Source organism: Girardinichthys multiradiatus, chromosome 21 (genome assembly GCF_021462225.1).
Source record: "Girardinichthys multiradiatus isolate DD_20200921_A chromosome 21, DD_fGirMul_XY1, whole genome shotgun sequence".
Lineage (NCBI taxonomy): Eukaryota > Metazoa > Chordata > Actinopteri > Cyprinodontiformes > Goodeidae > Girardinichthys > Girardinichthys multiradiatus.
Window position 1 is genome coordinate 28,724,041 of NC_061813.1, and position 23,035 is coordinate 28,747,075.

At 37.6% G+C, this 23,035-nt stretch overlaps 1 protein-coding gene across 5 annotated transcripts in view; it reads right to left on the minus strand.

Annotated features, from left to right (window-relative positions):
* Positions 1 to 23,035, minus strand: part of cacnb2a (calcium channel, voltage-dependent, beta 2a) — a 100,624-nt gene that overhangs the window by 21,382 nt on the left and 56,207 nt on the right. For 3 of the 5 annotated variants that reach the window (XM_047349393.1, XM_047349396.1, XM_047349397.1), the window contains one exon: positions 16,938 to 17,057. In XM_047349393.1, the coding sequence (XP_047205349.1) occupies positions 16,938 to 17,057 (120 nt within the window). Of the gene's footprint in view, positions 1 to 16,937; positions 17,058 to 21,535; positions 22,370 to 23,035 lie in introns of those variants that run through there. The other 2 variants (XM_047349394.1, XM_047349398.1) reach the window with 2 other exon arrangements.

The following is a 23,035-nucleotide window of genomic DNA, read 5'->3' on the forward strand; positions in this document are numbered from 1 at the left end:
GACATTAGGGTTCTGGGAAGGTTTATTCCAAGAGGATTGATGTTAACCTTCTTTACTCATTCCAAAATCAGTTTTTATGTGTATTTAGAACCATTGTCTTGTTGGAACACCCAACTATATGCAAAGTTTCACCATCTAGTTGTTGATATGAAGGGAAGATGAAGAATTTGGACAAAGCCGTCTTTCATTATTCCACTCACTGTGTGCAATGCACCAATATTTAAATGTCAAAGAAATTAAATGTCTTGATACTTCTTGTCAGTGCCTCCACATAGCTCAATCTTTGTCTTGTTTGATTGTACTGTCCATGTGGCCAGCTGTAAATTTGAGTCAGTCCTCAAGATGTTGGCTGTGAAGTGGCCAAACAAAAGAACCTTGGTGGTTCCAGAGTTGTTCCTAAACTTCTTACCATTTTCTTGTCATCTGCAGGAGAGAGCTAGGGTCCAATGGTTTAAGCGTGGACACTTCTAAATATTCCAACAGGACAATGATCCAAACCACAAATCAAAACTGGTTTAGGATTGGCCCCAACTGCAACCAAATTGAAAAACTCTGGACTATATTTAAGACTGTACCAGAAAAACAAATAATATAAATGAACTCTACCAATTGTGAAGAAAGTTGTAAAATATGCAGCTAAAATTATGTCAGAAACTTGGTAAAGATTACAAAAAGTGTTTGGATGTGGAGCAATTTAGTAGGAGACATTTAATAAAATGTTTTGATCCATTACATTTATACGTTGTTTAATAATTCCATGCTGGAAAAAACAGTTCAAGTGAATGATTAAAAAGCTCATATTTGAATGACAACCAAGCCTATGATATGTGCATGGAGACCGCTGAACACAACTGTAACAGGCAAAACATTTGATTTTTCTGTACATTACTGCTGAGTTGAAATTCTCGTTTTTTTAGGTGTAAAAGTAACTTAGGGTAAGAGACGTGCATGTTCTGATTCATCTAGACTTCTCACCAATTTGATTTGGCTGCGGAACCATCTCTGCTAGATGTTTAACATTGTTATAATTCAAATTAAGCCGGTAATCAATGCTTTGACACCTTTTGTAAAACAAAACTCTTGTCTTACATTTATTAAAAGCACAAACAGCACTTCTGTAAATAGTTCATAAATCAATTTAACAATCTTTACGACAGCAGAATCGATACTGACCTTCCTGTCTGATAACTGCTGCCCTTCCTCTTTTGGACACATAATCATTACAATAAAGCAAGATCCAATAAAATATTTTCTGGAAGACTGCAGAGTGTGATGGGAGCAATTTTTTACTGCTGATGTTTTAACACTGGCATTTGTGCTTAAAAGCTGGAACAGATCTCCTCTATCTGCAGGATAATTAATATTTAATCAGGAATAAATATAATGACATGTTTCTTGCAATGCTAAAATATCAAATTGAGACATGCATTCCTTTAAGAGTTACATAAAATGCTTTTGGACATAATCTTGGAGCCAGTCTGGCGGCAGTGGCTGCAACATTTGGCAGCATGGTCATGCCCTCAACCAGATTACATTTGCTCAGCCTTTGACAGAGCAAAAAGCTGGATAAAAGTCAACAGAGAAACACCAAACAGAATGCAAAAGGATGCAGCTTAAAATAATCCCCTAGTTGTTCCCTCACATGTTAAATAGTTACCTGCAGATAAAAAGACAGAGCTGTGACGTATAATATTCAGATGGATGTCAAAATGAACCAACCGGATCAGAGTTTTGAGGCTATATAAGTCAGCTGGACTTTATAGAGATTTTGAGAAATGCTTTCAAAGTGCACTCAAATCTCGCCTACTGGACCGCAATCTGATTTTCTCTAGGCAACCAAAAAACAAAACAGGAAAACAGTTCACCATAGTCTTAGGCCTCTAGCAAAATTGCATGGAAACATAAGAGGAAGGACAGATTATAAATATCTCACCCTGATTTAAGAGTCAAAAATATGTTGTACTTGATTTTCTGACCAGGTGCAAAAAAAAACCATCTTGATAACAAACTAAAAGGTCTAGGCGCTAGACTATAATACATTAGACTGGTAAAAAATGTGTCCTGACCATCTATGCCTATAGTTCATTGTTAGCACAGGTTAGAGTCAGGAGAATAATTTAGGACACCCTACGGTGGCCTGCAGGTTTTCCTAACATATTTGGACATATGTGATACATTTAAATAGTCAGTCAGTCATTTTCTACCGCTTATTCCATAGTGGGTCACGGGGGAGCTGGTGCCTATCTCCAGCAATCTATGGGCGAGAGGCAGGGTACACCCTGGACAAGTCGCCAGTCCATCGCAGGGCAACACACAAACAACCACGCACACACTCATTCACACACCTAAGGGCAATTTAGAGTGACCAATTAACCTAACAGGCATGTCTTTGGACTGTGGGAGGAAGCCGGAGTACCCGGTGAGAACCCACGCATGCACGAGGAGAACATGCAAACTCCATGCAGAAAGACCCCCGGTCGGAATCGAACCCAGGACCTTCTTGCTACAAGGCAACAGTGATACCAACTGTGCCACCGTGCAGCCTACATTTAAATAATACTGAGAAATTCAAATAATATGAAAAGTTACTGTATAAATGAAATAAAAAAGAAAATCCAGGTTTTGGCAAAGACTAAATATGTTTATGTCATCTTAAAACCCCTAAAATCAAACATTTCTGGATCAGATCAAGTGCGGATTAGGACAACACTATCACTTAGTATTTTAAAGACGATTTGCACAGTTTAAACCTTAGGTATTTAGTTTGGTGTGCTTCTGACTTTTGAAGTGAGAACGAAGACCATGGTTGTTTCAAAAGAGCTGACTGAGGCCTAGAGTAAGAAGATTGTTGCAGCTTATTCTCTGGTAAAACGGTTTGTAGAATTTGATATCAGTCATCCCACAATAGAGAAAATAGTCTACCAGTGCAGGACATTTAAAATAACTGCCAACATGCCCGGGTTTGGTCGTGCTAGCAGGTTAATCCTAAAATGTGTGTCGTAAAATGCTACAGGAGTCTAATAAAACCTTAAAATGTCATCACAGAACCTGCATCAGGCTCTAGTGATATGAAAGTATATTCCTGTATATTTAAGGAAGAGACTGCACTGCAAGTTTAATTTTCATGGGAGGTGTGCTAGGAAGAACGTTTGCTCTCTCAGAAAGATACTAAAGGAGACCACAAAAGAGGACATGTTTGGTATAAACCAAATACAGCATTTGATGAAAAGATCCTCATGCTAACTGAAGGGCATGGAGGTGGGAGTGTCATGGTTTGGGGGATGCTTTGTCGCAACAGGACGTCGCCACAATCACTGAATCCTCCATGATTACTAATGTGTTTCAGATGGTGCTTGAGAAAAATGTGAGACGTGTGTAAATAAATTAGAGCTGTAGCAGAACAGGACCCTTCAAAATGACACTGACACAAAACATATCAGCAAATCCTAAGGGACTGGCTAAATACTAAGAAATGTACAGGCGATGAGTGGCCAAGTCCAAGCCCAGAACTTAATGCTACTGAGAAGCTGTTGTCTGACATAAAATGGGCTACACATACAAAATACCGTCAAACATCTCTCAGCTGAAGGTGAGGAGTGGACCAAAAGTTCCTCAGACTGATGTCAGTAAATGGAAATGTCTACAAGAAGGGTCCCACTAGAGTTATTTCAGCTGAAGGGGGGTGTTCTTACTTATTTTCTCAAGTTAGAATACACATTTGAGCCTATTTCCTTTTGTTTAAGTAAACCAATATATGTTATTGTTGTTTACCTATAATTAATAATTTTATATTATTATACTACTATATGTGGGCAATTATTTTAAAGAACTGATGATTTAATGAGATGTCACTTTCTCCATGATTGTACACAATAAAAAGAAACCTGATTAAAATGAAACAAAATGATGAACTAAAATGAAAATGACAGTTACTGCCTGATTGACAAAGGTACTGGAGCATAAAAGCTTAGCAGAATGTTTATATTGGACAGACACCGCGGAGAAAACTTTTATAAAGTTTTTTGTATATTTGTCTGTGGAGTCTGGCTTTCTACTGAACTTCAGTTCACTATCAAGCCATTTCAGAAATATATATATTTTTTGTCAATTAACTTTGACTAATAAACCATTCAAGCATGTAAAAGGTCAGAAACTCTTTGGCTCAGTGTCAACGATAAAGATATTAAATATTTGGATTTCAGATTCTGTTCAGGTGCTACAGGTAGTTATCTAAAGTCAAGACCTGGATATAATTTTATTTAAAGTACTTTGATTAGACAAACAAATACTTCAAAAATGTATTTTCTTTACCCTTTACACTGCCATTCACATTGAAAGTGACTGTGATGGCTACTACACCTTCCAGTCCATCTAGGTCATGTTACCTCCTTTTCACACTGAGGAGAAAGCTAGGCAGGAAGCCTAGCTTTCTCCTGTTTTATAAACATCAAGTTTATAAATCAGGAGAACAACAGAGTTTATGAGGGTCAGCTTTCTGTAAGTTTGGTCTGCACATGATTAACTGTAGTCAGACTGAAATATGTTACAAGCTGAATAATCAATGAGTAATATCAAAACAGGGTAAACATGGTAACCCTATCTGAGAGCTATGGCAAACTGCCTCGCATGAAAGCATCACGAGAAGGAGCATATTTAAAAGTGTCAAGTGAGATATACTACAGGTCCTTCTCAAAAAATTAGCATATTGTGATAAAGTTCATTATTTTCTATAATGTAATGATGAAAATTTAATATTCATATATTTTAGATTCATTGCACACTAACTGAAATATTTCAGGTCTTTTATTGTCTTAATACGGATGATTGTGGCATACAGCTCATGAAAACCCAAAATTCCTATCTCACAAAATTAGCATATTTCATCAGACCAATAAAAGAAAAGTGTTTTTAATACAAAAAACATCAACCTTCAAATAATCATGTACAGTTATGCACTCAATACTTGGTCGGGAATCCTTTTGCAGAAATGACTGCTTCAATGCGGCGTGGCATGGAGGCAATCAGCCTGTGGCACTGCTGAGGTCTTATGGAGGCCCAGGATGCCTCGATAGCGGCCTTTAGCTCATCCAGAGTGTTGGGTCTTGAGTCTCTCAACGTTCTCTTCACAATATCCCACAGATTCTCTATGGGGTTCAGGTCAGGAGAGTTGGCAAGCCAATTGAGCACAGTGATACCATGGTCAGTAAACCATTTACCAGTGGTTTTGGCACTGTGAGCAGGTGCCAGGTCGTGCTGAAAAATGAAATCTTCATCTCCATAAAGCTTTTCAGCAGATGGAAGCATGAAGTGCTCCAAAATCTCCTGATAGCTAGCTGCATTGACCCTGCCCTTGATAAAACACAGTGGACCAACACCAGCAGCTGACACGGCACCCCAGACCATCACTGACTGTGGGTACTTGACACTGGACTTCTGGCATTTTGGCATTTCCTTCTCCCCAGTCTTCCTCCAGACTCTGGCACCTTGATTTCCGAATGACATGCAGAATTTGCTTTCATCCGAAAAAAGTACTTTGGACCACTGAGCAACAGTCCAGTGCTGCTTCTCTGTAGCCCAGGTCTGGGGAATGCGGCACCTGTAGCCCATTTCCTGCACACGCCTGTGCACGGTGGCTCTGGATGTTTCTACTCCCGACTCAGTCCACTGCTTCTGCAGGTCCCCCAAGGTCTGGAATCGGCCCTTCTCCACAATCTTCCTCAGGGTCTGGTCACCTCTTCTTGTTGTGCAGCATTTTCTGCCACACTTTTTCCTTCCCACAGACTTCCTACTGAGGCGCCTTGATACAGCACTCTGGGAACAGCCTATTCGTTCAGAAATTTCTTTCTTTATCTTACCCTCTTGCTTGAGGGTGTCAATAGTGGCCTTCTGGACAGCAGTCAAGTCGGCAGTCTTACCCATGATTGGGGTTTTGAGTGATGAACCAGGCTGGGAGTTTTAAAGGCCTCAGGAATCTTTTGCAGGTGTTTAGAGTTAACTCGTTGATTCAGATGATTAGGTTCATAGCTCGTTTAGAGACCCTTTTAATGATATGCTAATTTTGTGAGATAGGAATTTTGGGTTTTCATGAGCTGTATGCCAAAATCATCCGTATTAAGACAATAAAAGACCTGAAATATTTCAGTTAGTGTGCAATGAATCTAAAATATATGAATGTTAAATTTTCATCGTGACATTATGGAAAATAATGAACTTTATCACAATATGCTAATTTTTTGAGAAGGACCTGTATATATAAAAAACTCTGTGTTTATTACAGAGTCTGTGAGAGATGGCAGCATCTCGAAAGTCATTGGTGACTGGGTTAAGTGGGTCAACGTCGACTGTCTCATACCAATGAAATGTAGTGTTATTTTACAGCACTTTAAAGCTATCAAATTTTCATGCATGACGGCACAAATTTTATTAACTTTAATGTGGTATCAAAGTTACAAATGACTCGGATATCCGGGATAAAAAAGTCCTGTAGGCACATTACAAAATTACTCATTTTATAATATAAATTTGAAAGCAAAGCATTTTCCTGCTGCACTTGCATGCTTTCAAATCACTAATAATGCATACTCAATCTCAGCACTGTACAATGTTTTACAGCATACTTCAGAAAAGCTTTTACAGTTGGATGTGTCAGGCTCATTGAAATAAAGCCAGTTTAAGATGATAATGATGATAATGATAATGATGGCCACATTTCTGATAATTAATAACAGAAATGCCTGTGGAACAATTTCAGTCATGCACATAGCAATGTAAATATTCAGTGGAGTGATATTCTTATGCTGATGTATGCAAGTGTGCCCCTAAAAGATCCAGTTTCAATGCTGGTGGTCTTGAAGGTCAGAGAGTCCTTGGTGTTTGCATACACTGCGTCACATTACTGCATGAAGGTATGAAGTTCCTTGCAAATGTATATACCTCATGCCAATTTATTCATCTCACAGACAGCTGCCTCTTTCCTTCCTCCCATTCTAATGCTGGGCTTGGCTTTATCAGGACATTTTGGACCTGGAGGCAATCATGCATAGAGACATGTTCAGGTATATCACTGATGACTGGAACAGCTACTGTACACTTCTGAAAGGTGACTTCATGTCCACATCAGGACCATACTGCTTCCTACTGCAGTGAGTGAATAAGAAAAGGCAAAGGATGAGGAGAAAAAACAAGAAAAACAACCAGATAGGAAGAGATTAAAAAAAACTAAGAATGAGACACAGCTTAGCCAGTTAACCAGATACCCTGTCAGTAACTGAGAACTCTGAGAGCAGGTAAACAACAACATGGTTGTTATTTCATAATGGTATATCATTAGGTAATACCACCCAGTTTTCTGTGCATACACCTACTAAGTAAACACCCGCTTTCGCTGCGGCGGATTTCCCATTTAACATACCCCAGCTTTCCAATACTAGCACACACAAACACACATCCGTGTTTTACTATCTTTATGAGGACTTTTCGGTTACTTCTATTGACTTCCATTCATTTTCCTTGATTTTTAGTGCCTAACCCTGACCCTCACACTAACCCTAACCCTAACCAGTTAATACCTAACCCTAACCCTAACAATAACTCAATTCATACCCCAGTCCTAAACCTAACCCCTGTCCCAAGAACGGAATTTGAAAAAGTGAGGACCAGGAAAATGTCCTCACTTTGTCAAAATGTCCTCACTTTGCGATAAAAATACGAAAAATGGTTCTCACTCAGCAACAAGTACAAGAACACACACACACACACACACACACACACACACACACACAGGAGCACTATTATAAATCAAAACCCCAACATTGTTTCACCTTGAATGTTGTGGATCGATTTGAAATGATTTCTCCACAGCTCTGTGCACCTGCCCCAGGCTGTATTCTCAGCCTGTAACATTTATTATTATATGGGACCATAATAACTTTTATTATTCTATAATGGGAAGATTGTTCTATAATTCACCAGGGTTGCTCAAGTATGTGGACTGAGATGCTCCAGCTGCCAGGTATTTACTCTTTAGATTTTTTCTGCACAGCTGGAAAGAGACATATTTTTTATTATTTGCCTCCTCTGTGTGTTTACTTGTTTAAAACACCAATCTGCAAAAACATTGGGACCACTAAAGCAATATGTACCTACTGATATCTAAATGACATTCAAATTGTCCAAAGGGTGACTATGTTACATATGCTAAAATCTGGCTAAATTTGGTTTCCAAGTAAAAGTTTCGTATTTTTAGATGTTGAAAGAAGGTCGAATTTTAGCCGAGATAAACAAAAGTGGTGATCTGTGGTTGGTTGATTTAGCCTTTTCCAAATCATGACAACCTATGAAACATATCAAGTTGTCTCTTTTTCCTAATTCTCCTCTGCCCCGTTTTAGAGTATGAATCCAACAAAAAGATTAACATCAACACTTACTTTCCATTAATTGTTTGGTGGATTTTGCGTGACTAAACTCAACTTCAGATATGTGGTGTTGGTCTGTCAGTGATTTTGTTAGATGCACTGCCACCATGTCACCCGGCCACAATTTGCAGGGCCATTTTTTTTAAAAACTCATAGCACTATTTTCATGTGCATGGCTTGCAAAACTATAGGCTGTGCACATTATTTGGTTGATCAAACGAATCTGACTTTTCACTAACAATCCAAGTGTTTTTTAACTCCTAATAAGTTTTACCATGAAAGACTGTATTGCCTGCTGTACCTATCTCTCTGTGTCCTGATACTTACTCTATGCACTGAGCCCTGCAGAAAGAAACTGCAATATCAGTCTTTAAGTTTGATGACATTTAAAGCAAAGCGCCGTTTATGAAGGGGAAGAACAACTATTTCTGCAAATTTTGGCTGCACATGATTACCTGGAACTGTAGTGAAACATTTCATCAAGTCAAATAAAAACAATGACTAGGCATGCTAATGTTAGCCAAGTACAGCTAGTCTTACCACCTGAAAACATCATCAACAGGAGTAAGACAGAAGTTTACTAATGTCTGTAGCTGTGTGTCAAGTGAGATATGTGAAAAAAACAAAAGATAACGCATTGAGAGTGTTTGTCAGAATGTTACTGCAGCTTTCATAACCTAATATTGATTTTGGAGCACCAAAGAAACTAAGAAACATTGGGTGTGTAAAATGTTATGGTCAAGAAAATCGGATACTGTAGCATCCAAAATGTTATTGTTGAGTGAGTTTACTGGGACACGATGTAATGTAGACCATTACATAAATACATAAATTGTAGTTGTTTTATTTTACTGCTCTTTAAAGCTACAGAGTTCTCAAACATTCTATTCTTAAGTGATTTGTGTTGAGGTGAAAAAGTCCTGATTGGAGTTGAGGGCCTTAAAGCTGCAGTAGGGTGTTCTGAGATAACTGTGGACTTAGCCTGAAAATTTGAACAAGCGTACCTTACAGGTCCCTCCCCCTTGCTCTCTGCTGTGCTACAGCCCTCCCTCCACAGCCCCTACAAAAGAGTTTGCTGTGAATGCGCAGGCTAGTAAGTTTTTATTTATTTATTTATTTAAGTTTATTTGATAGGGACAGACACACATTGACATAGACCAACTGAACAAAACAGCAGTCCCATATTTGCGTCATAGTGCAATAGCAACAGCTAATTTGCAGCACTTGTCCCTAGATGGGCTTTTTTTTTTTTTGAAAAGTACCTCTGAAAATTAAAGTAATAATCATTTAAAATAGCACAACATAATGTTGACAACATCTACAAACAAAAATGGGTACAATTCTGTTTTTGACATAACCAGAGTTTTGTTTGTTTTTTGAACATACTAAAACTGGTTACAGACTTTAAATCAACAGGAAGTGAATTCCAAACTGCAGTTCCTCTCACGGACAGAGCACTTTGAGCAAAAGTGGTTCTTCGAAAGGGGACCTTACAATTTCATCTGAAGCTGCTCTGGTAGATCTGCTATTGCCCTGCGGTCTCTGTATGCAATCGCTTAATGGTGTAGGTGCATATCCATGTAAAAATTTAAAAATCAATTTTAAAAGATTATAATTTATAAAATTAGTAAAGTCTAAAATGCCAAATTTGGCCAACATGTGACAATGATGGAATCTGATTGGCTTTTGACATAAAACCTTTAAAGCCCGATTATAGAGACTTGCTAATGGTTTGAGTATAGTTTGACCAATCTGAGACCAGACAGTGGCTCCATATGAAAAATGTGAGAGAATCATTGAGTTCAAAAACATCTCTGCACAGTGAAGTGTTAAACAATTTCTAATAATTTTATAACAATTTATATTTGATCTAACAGTTTTGCTGATTTTATCAACATGGCTCCTAAAATTTAGCTGAGCATCCAGAATTATTCCTAAATACTTTTCTTGTCATACTTGCTCGATAGGATCCCCATTGATCTGGAGATTCAAGGACTGTAATGACGTTTTCTTGATTGAAAAGCAAATACACTTTGTTTTCTTTGTATTGAGAGTTAAACAAGAGTCATTTAGCCATGATGATAATCTCTGCATTAACATACAGACTAAAAAGGACCGGTCCTAGGATAGTTCCTTGTGGAATCCCTGTTACTATTTTACAAAAGACAGATTTACTATTATTAATGACAACACATTGTTCACGATCTTTCAAATATGATTGAAACCAAGACAATGAGCATTCTGAGAAATTAAATATGAAAGCCTTGAGATCAGTAAATTATGATTCACCGTATCAAAAGCCTTTTTCAGGTCAAGGAAAACTGCACCAGTAATTTGTCCCCTGTCAAGTGATTGTTTAACCTTTTCAAGCAGTAGACTTATAGCCGTCTCTGTTGAATGATTATGTCTGAAGCCAAACTGAAGTGGATGCAAGAGATTGTTACTTTCTAAATACAATAATAGTTGTTCTAGAATAATTTTCTCCAGCACTTTTGACATGACCGGAACAAGACTTATTGGCCTGTAGTTGCTGATTTCCTGGGGACTTCCTGATTTAAAAATCGGTTTCACCAAAGCTTTTTTCCATGCATTGGGGAATTGCCCTGTTCTGATGGAAATATTAATTATGCGAGTTAAAGGTTCTACTAGAATATTACTGTATTTGTTTAAGAACATAGCGTCTAAATTATACATATCCTTTGCGTAAGAATTGCTTAAGCTATTGATAGCTTTGTGAACATCAGAATAATGAATTTCCTTTATTTCAAACAAATCAGAACACTTTTTCGTCTGTTTTGTACCATGTATACCCATTGGAGCTGGTAAGAACTTTGATGCCAAGTCTTTAACTGAAGAGAGGAAAAAATCATTAAACAGTGTTGCTAGCTGAGCAGGATCAGTTATGATTTTTCCTGCTACCGCGAGTTCATATTTGTGCTTAGTGCATGCATTGGGATTCAGTAGACTGTTTAATTGTTTCCAAATCATCTTACCATTCCCTCCTGCTTCTAACAAAACATTTATGTAATATTTAGCTTTAGATTTGAACATTTCTTTAACTACTCTGTTCCTCAGACTTTTAAAAAGCAGCCAATCTGTGGTCCTTTTGTTTTTAAGAAAAGATTTTAGGGCATAGTCTCTCTTTTTCATAAACTTCCGAATGTCATCCGATACCCAAGGTAGCTGTATCTTTCTTCATCCCTTCTTTTGAGTTTTAAGAAACTTATTCATAGAATTACAAACTTTGAGAATATATGTATTGCAGCAATCATTTACCTGATTCTGGTTTAAGAATACATCCCACTTAACCCTTGCCAATTCGGCCTCAAATTTGGGTACATCCTTTCTTGGAATTTGTATTACAATCTGTTTCTGTGTATTATAACGACTGACAAAACGATTTCGGGGTAATTTTCTTCCAATGAGAGTGATATTATGGTCGGATAAGCCGCACACTAAGTTATAGGCTTTTATGATTCGACCAGGTTTATTTGAAAAAATTAAATCTATTAATGTTTGACTGTTTTTGGTGATACAGGAGGGACCATTGATTAATTGATGAAAATCTAATTTTGCTGTCAGTTCTTTAAGTGGTTTTTTTCAATTTATTGTCCATCCAGTTAATGTTAAAATCTCCCAAATTATTACTTCACTGTTGTGTTTAAATCCTGTTAACAATTCTTTTAAGTTATTATAAAAAGTTGAGCTGCAACATGATGGAGGATTGTACACTACCATAATATTAAAATTAATACGAGGTGAAAGGCAAACATTTATACATACACATTCTATTAATACATGCTCATCTATTAATATCTCGTTGACGTTAAATAAGTCTTTTATAGAAATTAATACTCCCCCTCCTCGGCCTACAACTCTATCCTTTCTGAAACATGTATATCCCGGTACATCAATCATATCAGAGTAGGGCCACCGATGACGGCGGATAAACAGCTTTGGCACATTCACTGGTAGGGATGATCCATGATATACTTCACATTGGCTATGAATTGCCCATACTTTGACTACAAACTTGGTCTTCAAATCATTACGACAGTGGCATTAGCACAGCCTTTAGCGCCATTAGCACAGCTGCACCATATCGCCAGTCTTGAGCTTGAAGGACGGTAAACGCTCTGCGGGGAAGGGGTGTGAGCAACATGTAGAAAAGCGTGATTGACACTTCTAAGACATTCCTCCTGGCTGTGATTGGTTGTTTCTGACCTGGTGTATTTCTGCAAAAAGCAGTAGGACCACTAGGAGGAGCCAGATGAGCTCATATCTCTCATATTGTAGTATCAGGACATAGTGACAGTTTTAACAAAAATATATATATTTTTTTCCAAAAGTTACCTACTGCAGCTTTAAATGTTTTTGGTTATTTGTGTGTTCTATAAATTATGAGGCTAAACAGCATAGGCTAAATACTGTTTAAATTTAGCTGGAGTATAAATAAGGATTATCTATAGACTCAAGATTTAAACAGTGCCTTCTTTGGGTGCTGTTTAATTTGTGTTTGTGTGGGCAAAAATACAACTTCTAACCAATCTGCACATGGACGAAGAGAACATTATGAACTCTGAGTTTAGTGATCCGATGATTGCCTTAGACTCTTTCCTGTGTTCTTCTAACTAGCCTTTATAGTGGTCTCTGCTGTGCTGCAAGATTACACTCCTACTGTAGGTGAGTGTTGCTGCAATAAAGTGATAACTGAAAAAACCCAGGAAGTGTTAAATTAACTGTTGGACTTGCAGCAGAAATTTAATGTTTATGCTTATGCATTTGGCAGAGGTTTTTATCCAGCAACTTACAAATGAGGATGTAAAAATATAGTTAACCATTTGAATATTAATTTGTCATCTTTTTTTTTACATTTTCCACTATTACAATCCTTCTGAAATATGAATGTTTAATCAATGAAGTACTGCAATAAGTGTCAGAACTCTGTTCTGTAATGTTGATTAGGTAATATTTTATCCATGCCCCTGTTTTAACAATGAAATATGCAAAGCAATTAATTAATTTTCTTCACTTTGCTTTTCAGTTGTTTAAATAATTTACAAGTGTTTACTGATTTTGATGTAAAACCATTTGTAGAACACCCATTTTAGGCCAATAATGGACAAGAACTGTTTTCTTCATGCATGTTAAGAATAAAATCCAATAATTGGAAGTGTTAGATGTTTCCTAAGAACTTATGTACTCGTAGTTTAGGGGAAGCGAGTGTGACTTTGTGCACATGAAAGCTCACAGTCTGAGCGTCTGCACTTCCTCTGACCTCAGCCTGCTCTGTCTCTCTCTGCTGGCCAGACCACCAGAAGCTATTTTTTACCACTCATCTATCATGTAAAATGCCAGCAGGGGTAATCTATGCCAGGTTATCTATAAAGTCAACTCCTCATTTTAATTAGTGTGCTAGAGAGGGCGACTCTGGAAAATAACGACACAGATCTGCAGGAATGATCTGTCTTTGCCAGGAGGAGCCACTCTGAGACGCAGCGCAAGAGGAAAACGTCTGCCTGAATGAATGGCTAGCCAAAAGCTTAACTAGTATGTTACAGACACTAAACACCCAATGAAAGACAACACAAACAGTTGCATGAATTTATCTGAAGAATGTAACACCACAAGCCATCCTGTGAGCTGAAAGAGAGAGGAAAACGCACTCAAGACAGCACAATTATTTCACAGATCAAAGACGTACATCTTAGCAGTGCTAGCGATTCAAGTGATTCTGTGGAAGTGGGCTCTGATTGGGTTTCCTGTTACGCAAAGGCGAGCCTGCTCTGTCATGTGCGTGTTTGTTTATGTGCTGCTAATTGTGGCCAAGAGCAGCGCGGGCAGGGCTTATAGCTCTGATAAACAGTGACGCTGAGACCTCTGAGGCCCCTAACCCCTCACATCAGAGACCACCAAAAAGGCTTTCTTCATATGACCAGCTGAAATCCACTCTAATATCCTTCTTTTCTTTTTTTGGAAATTCCTTTATAGAACCTTTAACTTAGAAGTATCCTAAAATTATGAGAGGAGCCATTATAAAACATGTGTTTTAAGTCTGGCTGGACCCACATCACACAAATCTGGAAGCAAGGTTCTCCTACTTAGCTAAAATTTAAATGGAGCAAACTGAGCAGAACCAAGATGGAGGACTTAAAGAACAGTCCAAAAAGGAAGTGGACTCATCTTTGTAACAACAAACAGATCAGTGTAAAATCTACATCATAGTTTAAGCAATGCATGCCATCACTTAATCAAGCAAAATAAATGACTTTCTCTCTCTGAAAATATACATTTAGAATTCTATACTTGTAAAGAATTTAGTTGCAGTGCATTGCTTTTAATAATTACCATCAAAATTATATAAATATATGATAAAAAAAAGTTCACCCTCATTAAAATTCTACATTTAATGTATCAAAACATGCTAAAAATAGTCTGGTCTTCAACAGGCTTCCAAAATTATTTAAATCTAACCAAAAGTTTACAAAAACAAAGCAGGTTTCATTCATCACAGGTGAAACTAACATGAAAAAACTGTGTGAAAACTAAGTACACCCATGATTTTACAGCCTGTAGAGCCACCCTGAGCAGCAAATACCTTCAAATTCTAATTTTCTGTATGATCATATGAGCTACACACATCGTTGTAGAAGTATTTTTTCCAACCTGTCTTTATAGCATTGCTTCTGTTTAGTTATATTTAACTGTGCCATTGCAAAACCTTGACTCATTTGTTTTGCCATTCTGCTGTAAAGTTTCTGCTTTGTTTGGGATCATTGTCCATCGGTCTCAGATTTTACTCTTGAAGACTTTGGTGTGCAGAGGAGTTTGTGGTTGATTCAATGACTGCAAGCTGCCTACGTTCCTGGGTTTGCAAAACAAGCCCAAATCATCAGCCCTCAACTACCATACTTGGTAGTTATTAGGTAACTGTGCAAATACACCAAACCATTATAATTTCAATTCAAGACCTCAACAAATTGTGACAAATTTGTTAACTTAATAATTCACTTACCTAATAATGTATCATTAACTTTTTTAGTAACTTAGTAAAGTTGAATATTAATTTGTCGATTTCAGTTGGTGATTTTTGGCTTTGGCAAGTCACTGAGGCTTTGTTAGATTTACTTTCAGCGTTTTCTTGTAGTATAGTATAGTTTTTAATTAAAAACTGTTAAATATACACTTTCCAATGAAAAATAGGTTATTTATAACCTAACATGAACATGGCTATTTTAAATCTACAATCAGATCATAGGAAAGCAGGAAAGGATGAATGTCGTGGACTGTTTACTGCCATGAATCATGGACCTTGTAGTTTTGTCACAGCATAATGCTGCTATAGATTATCAGTCACCCAGAACATGATAATCCTAAATGCTTAAATTAAGCTGGACTTCTTCTGTTGTTTCTTGAAGATGCTTCGCTATTTACCCAAAATGCTTCTTTAGTTCTATACATGGTTGGAAGTAACAGGCTAATAAGTTGTAGTCAGAACAATCGTACAAAAAGGGTCCTGAAGTCACTAATGGGGCAATAAGGATGCACGAGTCTCTGGCTCTACTCTCTATTCAGCTCAAAGTTGCGATTGTTTCTTGACAATCCAAACATGTCCCTAACGAAGCCAAGTTAGTTATTTTTGGTCACATGTCCCAAGATGTGAATTACTGAAAAACCTCCTGGGGAGACGAGACAGGGCTGCAGAGTAGGTGTTAGAAAGATAAAATCTGAGGCCACACCTCCCCCCCCCCCCCCACCTCTGCTTACAGTTGCTTTTCATGTTTGAAATACATGATTTCTTTTACTCCTCTGTCAAACCACCTGTCTCCCATGTCTATATGTTGTTACACTATGCTGCACCATTACTTTGCTGTCATAGCAAAATAACTCCAGAGTCTGTGTATGAATACACACTGCGAGCTTAGACAAATATCTAGAAAAACTACAAAAAAAGAAAAAGAAGTAAATGAACAGGTCTACAATTGTAGGACTTTGGTGAATGCAATTTGAATCTTGATATGGAAAATCTGGAAGTCCTGTTAAATTTAGGACTTGAGACATTTTTTGACTCTCCAGAAAAATAGGTACAGATAGAGATTGTAAGATACAGATTGGAAACTGCCCTAAATGTTTTCCAATAGTTAATAATCTTTACTGTAGAATGATGGAATTCAAATTGTTTGAAAATAATGTTATAAGCCTACCCTGGTTGATGGGTAGTTGCCATCACTGAAGTCTTTTCTGATTTTAGGTGGTTACATTTGCTGGTAATCAGTTCTTAAAATGCATTTAATTCTCTTAAATCCAATACAACCAGCAAGGTTTTGCTTAGTTTGTGACTTTTGCACTATGGTGTTGTTCTCGTTTAATTATCAACAACAGGGATGGAATCTGTTGTGTGTTTGAGAAGAAAATGTTTTTTACGAATGCTTTTTAAAACCTTCAAAATGACCCTGTTAGTGCTAATGTTACCACATAAAAAGGTGAAAGTGAGCTTTGTATCCATGGCTTGAAGAAACCAACCTTGGCTTTGTCAAGCTGTGCCTGAGCCTGTCGCTCTGCCTCTCTGCGGGCCGCCTCCTTATCCTCCTCAAGGGAAACATCGGAGTCTGATGGACGGCTGGTGTAAGAGTCGGCCGAACCCTGCGGAGACACGAACAGCAGAACCTCAGCATCAACTAAAACTGAATAACAAAATCAAATCACACCTTGAAAACAGCAGAGGTATAAAGTATTTCATAGTATATTGACAACAAAGTCTGTGCACAGTGACATTTACTGATATATTGTTATCCATGTATTAGTTGAAACACCTAAACAACACAAGATATTAGTGATATTTAGATGTGACGGAAATATTCCCACAAATACAGGATTACAGCAAGACCCCACTTATATTTAGTAAATCAAAATAGTATTAAAAAGTTTATTTCAGTAACTCAATTCATTAAGTAAAAGCATATAGATTCCTTACACAGAGACTGATGTTTTAAAGCCTTTATTAATGTTAATTATGCTGATTTTCTGCTTACAGCTAATGAAAACAAGACATGTAAGATTGGAATATTAAATCAGGCCAATTAAATATTTGTATTACAGAAATGTGTGCTTCTTGAAAAGTATGTTTAATACCTGCTTAAAAGTTGTTGTTTTCAAAAGGTACTTTAAATTTGACAAACCAGACCCTTTAGAACGCATATTCTAAATTATGAATGACTGGGTATAAAAACACAGACTTAAATAATTACTGAGGAGGAAAAGCCACATGATGGTTATTTCAATTACACTGTGGTTGTTTTTTTTTATATTTGATCCTAAAAGCTCAGGAATAATAAAGACAATAGAATAATCATTTGCTCCTTTGTTAGTATTGCCATGGTGAACAAATGAAACCAGTCTCACAACAGGCTAAAAAATTACTGTTGTTGCAATTAGAAGATTTTACCTGATAGGTACTAATTGTAAACATTTGGGGCACCATCATAATAACAGGTTAAAGAGAAAGAGAAGGGGAAGACATGCATCAAATGTCCTGGCTGCATTCAGAGTCTCACAGCCTGAATGCATGGTTTGCCTCCACCTCTTCTATTATTATCCATTTATGACCACAGTTTTTAAATCTTGTGATAACAATAGTAAAATATGCTTTCAGGAAAGGTTTTGTAATTTATTTTGATTTCTGGTAATCATTACAAATACTCCCTATTGGTGTTTTAAGATCTGCAGGGAAGTTTTGAACCACAGACCTAAACCCTTTTTTGGTTAGGTTAAGTGCTGCTTTCATTTGCTAACACATATTTAATAAATTAAAATATGCATTCGGATGTGTCTAGTTTGTCAGATTAAAAGTACCTTTTAAAAATAACAACTTTAAGCATGTATTAAACATAGTTTTCATTAAGACCACATTTCTGTAATAAAATTGTTTCTTTACTGATCTGATATGATATTCTAATCTTAAACGACATGTTTTCATGGGCTGTAAGCATAAAACCATCATTATTAACAGAAATAAAGGCTTTAAAAAAACTGTCTGTGTGCAATTAATCTATATGTGCTTCACGTAGTGAATTGATTTACTAAAATAAATAAAGTTTTCATTAACATTCAAATGTATCAAACTGGTCAGTATTTCATGAATCTATAGCAGAACAAATCAAAGTAAAAATTGTGATCTAAACTTTCAGCTGTTTTTACAGATTTACAAAAAACAGTTTCAACTATACTATTAATTATAATAAGCAATCATGACTTCATCACACAGAGATCGACTTATTTTAGCCACTGGGGACTTTCCTGAAAGAGGAGTCAAGTTTATCTTGCTACTGTACACAGTCAGCAGGAAGGTGAGGGAAGTAAAAAAAAAAAAGCATCTCGAAGCGTAGTGTTTAAGAACCAGAGCATCTTGGGGTCACCTAGTCTCTATGACCACCATTAGATGCTGTCTGCATGCTAACGAGTAGTTTAGAAGACATGCAAGGAAAAAAAACATTCTGCCCAAGCAATATATTTACAAATTACTAGAACTTGCTTAATGCTACTTGGACTTTAACTGAAGCTTTGTGCTTTGGTCAGAATAAACAGACTGTCTGTCTGCCTGTCTTCCCTGTGTTTCCTCCATCATTCCTTCCTTCCTTCCTTCTCTCCCTCCCTCCCTCCCTTCCTCCTCGTCTCCAACCTTCCTTCATTCTGTCCTTCTTTCTTTGTGTCCTTCCTTCTTTCCTTTCCTATGTCTAACCCATTGTAATTACCTAAACATACAAAACTAATTTATTGTAATAAAAATAAACTAAATGTATTATTGTACATTAAAGGCAGAATTATTAATTGTAAAAAAAAAGAAGAAGCAATAACTGAATAAATATACATATTTTAGATTTAAAATGAAAGCTAAGACCTAGTATGAAAAATCTGGACCTAAGTCTTTTTGAGACCTAAAATTGAGATTATTTAATTATAGTTCAGAAATGTTTAACAACAAACTTAAACAAAAATGCATCATCAAAAGCATCACCATTCTTTTCAGCCGACTACAGTTCCTAGACCTAAATCTAACAGAAAACCTATAAGACTACTATTCCACACAGGCTACGAAAAATACGAATCAATAACTATTGCTAAATTTCCGGATTTTTAGTTGAATCCTAAAAAGTTCCTGAATTCGTAACTGATTCATATTTCATTCATCAGTTTTTGGAAATTTTTGAGCGAAGGATTTGAGCTGTTCAAAATGTTGGTGCAGAACTCCCAAATCCGAAAAATCTCAATTCTTAGCAAATTCGTAGTTCATTCTTAGGTATCGTAACGGGTTCCTAATTTATTCATATGTAGTCCTATGTGTTCTTGACTCAATCAGGGTAATCAATCAATGAGGCAGTGTCTTGACCATGAAAAAAAGGCATTTTTATCTTCCGCCCTCAGTCTGTTGTAGTGACCATATTCTAGCCCTCTAGCTAGTGTTTAACCCACCACCACCTTCCTCTTTGAGGCACTGTTTTTCTAGTTATCAGCAGCTGGGGTTGATACTCGAGTTCCACTTCCAGTATTAAAGCTGCTATAAGTTGAACATCCATTTTGGAGCTGATGCCCAAGCAGGGGTGAGGATATTTTTATTATATATTGATGGAAAATCCCATGAATTGTCAAGAATAGTAACAAGTTTAAATTTAATTATACCTGATTTTTAGATGCATTCGGCCTATTGTTAACTAATTCCTAACGGATTCCTAACGCCCGTGCAGAATTTTTAATAGATTCTCATAAATCATGCTGATTTCTTGGCAATGTTTGTGAGAATCAAATTTCCTGTATTGTAACTGAATCTTAGTGCATCACAAATTGGACCAGAAAAATTCCAAGAATCCTTAGAAGTCCTAAAATGTAGCACTTCTTGGTGATTTGCATTGTTCATGATCTGTGTGGAAAAGTGGCAAAAAGTGAGCTGAAGAGAAAAGAATATAAGAAAAGGACTCAGGACTCAAAGACACATCTCCCTGTATGTTCCAACCTTGTGAAATGTTATAGGAAAACACAAATTAATGTGCTATTGGCAAAAAGGGGTAATGCAAAAAAACAATTATTTCTTAAACTGAATACAATTACTAAAGTCAATTGCCATATTTTTTCAATTTTTCTGTGAGGTTATGCTACTGCAATAAAATCTGAATTTATTTAAAGGTTTATGTAAACACTGAAATCTAGATGGAAATTTTCCATTAAGGTCAAATAAATAAAGAGCTTCCATTTGTGAATGAGGGATCCCACTTCAATTTTTTTTTAAGACAATCATCAAGGATTGCAAATAAACGCAGCTCTTCTTTCATCTAGTGGAGTCGGTGCACGTTTTATCCTTACCTGCACACTCCCGTGGCAGCCACTCACACAAAGTCTTTCATTCATCTCACTGCACCATTACACTCTGCTGTCTGAGTTAAAAATAGCCTCCCTCAATCTGTGCATGATTAGAATTACCAAACCAAGATCATACCACTTCATCCTCTTCACCCACACTATCTGACTTATGTAAAAGAGACAACACAAGTACTGTTGTTCTAGACAGAACAAGGTGGGTCATATTTACGCCCTCCATCTTAATGCATCTTACCCTGATGCTCAATCGTCTAAATGTCTTTCATTGTTCCCACTTTGCTAGCGACAAGAAGAAATAATAAAGAAAAACATAAACAAGCTAATTTCTGATCCTGTCTCTTTTATTGGCTTTTAACAAATTAAGATTTATCAAAGCAGTTGGTAGTAGTTCAAAACTTAAATGAGATTATAAATAAAATAAACTTGCTTTTCACTGCTGATGAGTTATATTTGCATTTCAGAAATGCAGGTGAGCACACCTGACCTCCTTCCTGTCACCTTAAAATTTGAGACATGATCAAGAGCAGCCGTCCCAGTGGGTCAGATAGAGGTGATCTGGAGCTCTGCCCAGAATCTGTGAGCCAAAACTGATACCAACACACAACATCTCATCATCACAACACTGCCACACTGACCCTCAACTCTATGTACCAGCGATGGATGCACTGGACAAGCATGGACTGAATCCATAATACATAAGTGCATGCACTGAAGCAGCTTTCACGATATAAACGGTAGAAAATCCTCCTTACGCAGGCATCGGAGCTCTTGACTCGACCTCCTTTGGCTCGTTTCAGCAAGCGGATCCAGGTGGCCTTCATGAGCCACACTGGTCATTCAGTGTCCGGATCCACTGCCCCCCCTGCTGCTACTACTACTAAACCAAACTGCACTGCTGAGGTCTCCTTTGCACCAGCTTTGCTACAGCTGTCACTGCTTTTGCTACAGGTAGATTCAACACTGTGGCTACATTGGCAGCTGGTTCCTCTTACGCCGTGGCTGTTAATGCTGCTTTCATCCCTGGGTAAATAAATAGCTTTGGAGTTGGAGCTGCGTGTTCTGCTGCAGCTCCAGTTGGCTCTGTTGTCGTCTGGAGAGCCAAACCTCCAACTACCCCCGCTGCTGCTGCTGCTGTTGCCAAAGATGGGGAATCCACTGGAGCTCGCTGCCTCGCGCATAATCTCAGCAGCTCTCTCCCCCTCGTCTGCCTCAGACCCCTTGGTAGAGGGAGTGCTCGATATGCTGCTCAGGTGCTGAGGCTGACTCCCAGAATGAGTCAGGTGACAGCGATGCTCCTCATCTCCTCCATCAAGCTTTTGCTATAGCTTCCCTGTGCTGCTGCGATGCTGGCTCCTGGTACTTCTCTGCGAGCGACGTGTGACGGTTCATCTGTGAGAGTCCCGGTGTGGCTGCATTTGACTGACTCTTCTGCTGATGATAATAAAGCTGCTGCAAGCTCTCCCTTTTTCACACTGTGTCTCGGCTTGTCAGTGCTTTGCTTCTTGACTCCTTACAAGCTCCCTTGTGCTGTTTCAGCAATTCTGCTTTCTCTATCTTGACCATTCTCCTTCATCACTCCTCTTCTTTTTTCCTCTCACAGTCGGCCCATCTGTTCCTCGTGTCTCTGCAGCAATAATTTCTAGAAATGGCATGTACTGTATGAATGGTGCTCATGCGTCAACTGTGCATACTTTTGGTTTCTGCTGTACTGATACACACAGTGTGCACTTTGCTACTAATATAAGCTAGTTGCAAATGCCAACCTTGCAAAAGTTTTCACACCTCTTGAAAGTTTTTTACATTAAAAAAACAAACTTCAATGTATTTTATTTTATGTGATTTATGTGATAAACCAGCACAACACAACTATGAAGTGGAAGGAATACATCATTTTTTTAACAAACACCTGAAAAATGGTGCATGCACTTGGATTCTGCCCTGCTTAACATGAATACACATTGATTTGTAATATTGCTGCTCTGGTTGTATGTTTAGGGTAATTTTCCTGTTGGAGGGTCAACCTCTGCCGTAGTCACGAGACTTTAGCTGCCCCTTAAAGCTTTTCTTTTAGGACTGCCATGCATTTAGCTCCATCCATCTCCCAATCACATCTGATCAGCTTCCCGGGCCATTCTGAAGAAAAGAATCCCCACAGCATGATACTGCCACCACCATCTTTCAGTGTGGAGATTGTGTGTTCAGGTTGATGGTAAGTGTTAGTTTTCTGTTTTCTGCCACACATAGCATTTTTG